Consider the following 5,000-nt stretch of genomic DNA (forward strand, 5'->3'; position numbering starts at 1 on the left):
GCTGCTGCTGGGGCTCAGTGATGTCATTGCTGCTGCTGGGGCTCAGTGATGTCATTGCTGCTGCTGGGGCTCAGTGATGTCATAGCTGCTGCTGGGGCTCAGTGATGTCATAGCTGCTGCTGCTGGGGCTCAGTGATGTCATAGCTGCTGCTGCTGGGGCTATCTCGACCTCAACTGGGACTTGGTGATGTCATAGCCGTTCGGGCGCACTGATAGAAAGGTTTGTGTGTGTGTGTCAGTTGTTGTATCACTGATAGAAAGGTGTGTGTGTGTGTCAGTTGTTCCAACAATTGCCTCAAAGGTGTGTGTGTGTCAGTTGTTGCAACACTGAAAGAAAGGTGTGTGTGTGTGTGTGTCAGCTGTTGCCTCGGTGTCTGAAATAAAAGATGTGCTTGTTTTGGGCCAAATGAGCCTGAACACATGCAGGGTGCAGCCCCTTCTCCCTCCACTAGGGGGAGCCAACGCGCTGTAGAGCTCGCCACCAACAGGTTGCCTTGCTTCACAGAGCCTTCTCTGGCGTGCATGCGCAGTGTCGCCGTGGGGAGGGTTCCGAATGGCACAGACCAGAGCCATAGAAAACACTTGTGGATGATGTTAAAAAAAACTGAAAGAACTAATGGGACATAGGTGGAGCAAGAGCTTCCTCTGATACCAGTGTAGTGAATGAAGGGGATGAAGTCCCCCCTATGTGTGTGTGTGTGTGTGTGTGTGTGTGTGTGTGTATACATGGAGAGGGTGTAGCTTGTCTGCTTGAAATGATCTGTATCTGCATCTGAATCCCACTGATCTGGGTTCCGTTGCGTTGCATTGCGTTGCGTTGCGGTGCGTGCGTTGTTTGCGGCAAAAGTTGAAATATTTTCAACTTTTCGAGTGGCAACGCATGCGTCAGTTGACAGCACAGGCGCTAGCCAATCAGATCGCGTTTATGCTTAAGCCCGCGAAGCTCCAAATAATACCGGGAGTATTTTAAACTGCGAACCCATAACTGCTTATGTATTGGCGCGACACATTCGCAAGATAGTTTTCAACTGCACTCACTAGACTTTCGGAGGGAAAAAAATCATACTGCAGCAGCATTGAATTCAACAATATGCCAGCGACATCGGACATTCACACACTACCGGCTGATGGCTCGGAAACCGAGAAGACTTCGGTAGCTCAGAAGGAGAAGTGCCCAGAGAAAGCAGCGTTTTCATTATTCTGTGATGAGCGAGGGTATCTAAACCAGATCGAATATATACTTCAGAGCGGGGTACGGAGAGGAGACCGCACTGGGACCGGTGTTATTTCTGTTTTCGGATTACAAGCTAGGTACAGTTTACGGGGTAAGTAGTGGATCAATCTTTATTAGCTCAACAATTAACACTTGCAACAAATTCAGTCGAGCAATGTAAGTAGGTGGAAAACATCGCCTAACCTAGTAGTTAGACTAACATTAACGTTAGGTAAGCTAACTAGTTTCCTACTAGCCTGCAAGCTGGTTGTAATTGTTTGTCCTTAGTTACAGCGTTGATGACAATCTCTAAAGATGTTAACCGCTGTATATTTTACCCTCGATGTTTGTTACAAGCTGTATTCGAGTTATCCTACAGCTCTCGCCACTCTGTGCACGATACTGTAAACTCTGACATTAATGACGCACAGCTAACCAGCCTATACATTGTCATGGACACCGCCACACTGTAGTAAAACACAGCTCGCATGCATTAGTACTGTATTAATCAGGATGCATGATGCGGAAATGAATCGCGTCAGATCAAATACTGCATATGAGCTATAGCCTGAACTGCTCACTGCTAGCTTCATCTATTGGCCAAAGATGCCACACGCCATAACCACAGTGCATGGAAGGGTTAGGGTCACTATTAGTGCTGAACAAAAAGCAGTGTTGATGTGGCTGCAGGAGTAACAGGCTGAATAAACGATCTGCCTGACACGTCCAGGGCCCTGTTCGGCGTACGACTGAAGCTAAGATAATTAATTTAGCTCGCAACTGGAGATTAACTAGCTCGCTAAATGAGAACAGGCCAAACCGGTCTGGCGACGGGCGCTAATTTATTTTAACCTCAAGTTAATTTATCTCGTCAGCTAAATTGCGCGTGCACGTCTTGCTTCAAAAGGCAAGAAAGGTCGATCCCCAAAACCATGATTTTTTTTAAAGGTATAATGGTCTAAACTCAAAGAAAAAGACTATTTTTTTTCTCCGATAACGCAGGATATGATCATGAACGCGTTATGAAGAATTCAAGACCATGATCATGTCAAAATTCAACACTCCCGTGGCTACCACAGCAATATAAGAAACTGTCTATAAGAGGTATAATACGTGACATCTTCTCCTTACATGATATGGTACTATGGTGCAGCGGGTTAAGCGTCTGGCTTGCATGCTATTGATCAGTGGTTCGACTTCCCTCACCCTCGTAAAAATTGTAGTTTTAAATCGCTTTGAATAAAACCGTCTGCTAAATGTGAATGTATTAATAAGAGATTCAATACATTTAAGCAATGAAAAGAAATTGTGTCTATTTCTCTCTTCTTATCATGCACCCACCACCATTCACTACCGCACAAACACTAGACACGTTTCCAAAACTAAACGTTTGCAATGATGTAAGTTAAAGTAGGTAAAACAACTTTAGCCAATATCTATTTGGGTTATGTGCTCAAATTTCCTGGGGTCAAAGAAAACGTTAGTATTCATGTGCAAACTAAAAATCACGTCTCAGGCAGCCTGAGACGTGATTTTTAGTTTGCACATGAATACTAACGTTTACATGAAAGTTATTTCGGGTTTATCAACTGTATGTCTCAACTGTACTATCTACCACTGTCATATAATTATGAGTGCTTTGTTCTCCGCATCGCCGACATTACAAAAATGAAGGCTACCACTGGCAAGAAAGTGATGACATTCAATGTTTGACGGTGGTGTAGCCTATGCAATAAATGACTCGAGAAGGTCTTCTAAATTAATTATTCCTTGTCGGGTGGATCGGTAGCGCTCATACAAGAACTCATCATTATGGAAAAATGGATCTTCTTGGCGATCGCAAAGAACTCTTCCTACGCTAATCAAACTGACTCCTTGTCAATGGGATCCCTCCTTTTGGCGTGGGTATGGCAAGTTTAGCCAGCTAAACTTTGCTTAGCCTGCCCTGGAGCAGGCTAAGGCTAAGCGATTAATTACCATGGAAATTGAGCAAAAGTTGCTTCCCCGAATCCGCTAAAGTGGTGTTGTCTTTTTTTAGCCTGGAGTTTAGCTCGCTAAACCGCTTAGCGAGTGACGCCGAATAGTACCCAGGCAGCAAGTCAATGTGCTTTCTTTACGTCTTCTCTCTGTTATTGGTAATGTGGGCTGGGCTCTGAAGCAGGCCATTTACGTCACCTGTCACTGGATTGTTTTTGGCGGGAACAAACCACAGAAAACACCGAAACAGTGCCACTTGGTGTGGGGGGCTGAAAATTGCACCCAATTCATAACATCTGTGTTTGTGATCTTTGATTGACAGACCAGTTTCCTCTGCTGACATCTGTGCTTGTGATCTTTGATTGACAGACCAGTTTCCTCTGCTGACGACAAAGCGAGTGTTCTGGAAGGCTATCCTGGAGGAACTCCTCTGGTTTATTAAGGTAAGTTAACGTAACTTTCATTCAGTTATTAAAGAAACAACATATAGGATTTAGTGTTTATTAAAGTAAGTTAATGTAACTTTCATTCAGTTATTAAAGATTCAACATGTAGGATTTTGTAGTTTATTAAAGTAAGTTAACAGAACTTTCATTCAGTTATTAAAGAAACAACATGTAAGATTTAGTAGTTTATTAAAGTAAGTTAACGTAACTTTCATTCAGTTATTAAAGAAACAACATGTACGATTTAGTAGTTTATTAAAGTAAGTTAATGTAACTTTCATTCAGTTATTAAAGAAACAACATGTACGATTTAGTAGTTTATTAAAGTAAGTTAACGTAACTTTCATTCAGTTATTAAAGAAACAACATGTACGATTTAGTAGTTTATTAAAGTAAGTTAATGTAACTTTCATTCAGTTATTAAAGAAACAACATGTAAGATTTAGTAGTTTATTAAAGTAAGTTAACGTAACTTTCATTCAGTTATTAAAGAAACAACATGTACGATTTAGTAGTTTATTAAAGTAAGTTAATGTAACTTTCATTCAGTTATTAAAGAAACAACATGTAGGATTAAGTGACTAACAGGGCTCTGATTGTAGCTCACTTCACCTCCTGAGCCAGCTTTGGGCCATCTCACACACACACACACACACACACACACATTCACACACACACACACACCAGACCTGAGCCAGCTGTGGGCTTTTGTCAGACTTAAGTAGTCCTGACCCCTAACCCCTCATCTGACCCTTCCTCTGACCCTTGACCCCTCCTCTGACCCCAGGGCTCCACCAATGCCAAGGATCTGTCTGATAAGGGCGTGAAGATCTGGGATGCTAACGGCTCTCGGGACTTCCTGGACCGCAGCGGCTTCCAGCACCGCGAGGAGGGAGACCTGGGCCCTGTGTACGGCTTCCAGTGGAGGCACTATGGAGCAGAGTACACAGACATGCACGCAGGTACACACACACACACACACACACACACACACACACACACACACACACACACACACACACACACACTACAGAGCAGAGTACACAGACATGCACGCAGGTACACACACACACACACACACACACACACACACACACACACACACTACAGAGCAGAGTACACAGACATGCACGCAGGTACACACACACACACACACACACACACACTACAGAGCAGAGTACACAGACATGCACGCAGGTACACACACACACACACACACACACACACACACACACACACACACTACAGAGCAGAGTACACAGACATGCACGCAGGTACACACACACACACACACACACACACACACACACTACAGAGCAGAGAACACAGACATGCACGCAGGTACACACACACATACACACACA

The 5,000-nt window shown here is 43.7% G+C and overlaps 1 protein-coding gene across 1 annotated transcript in view; it reads left to right on the forward strand.

The window, feature by feature from the left end:
- Positions 1 to 1,090: 1,090 nt before the first annotated feature.
- The window catches only part of tyms (thymidylate synthetase), a gene marked incomplete at both ends in the record, with an annotated part of 6,368 nt that continues 2,458 nt past the window's right edge, over positions 1,091 to 5,000 (forward strand). Inside the window, 3 exons of the mRNA XM_080855210.1 lie at positions 1,091 to 1,325; positions 3,560 to 3,633; positions 4,424 to 4,598. Coding sequence (XP_080711336.1) covers positions 1,091 to 1,325; positions 3,560 to 3,633; positions 4,424 to 4,598 — 484 coding nt within the window. The remainder of the gene's footprint in view (positions 1,326 to 3,559; positions 3,634 to 4,423; positions 4,599 to 5,000) is intronic.

This window comes from Sprattus sprattus, assembly GCF_963457725.1.
Source record: "Sprattus sprattus genome assembly, chromosome: 17".
NCBI classification, from domain to species: domain Eukaryota; kingdom Metazoa; phylum Chordata; class Actinopteri; order Clupeiformes; family Clupeidae; genus Sprattus; species Sprattus sprattus.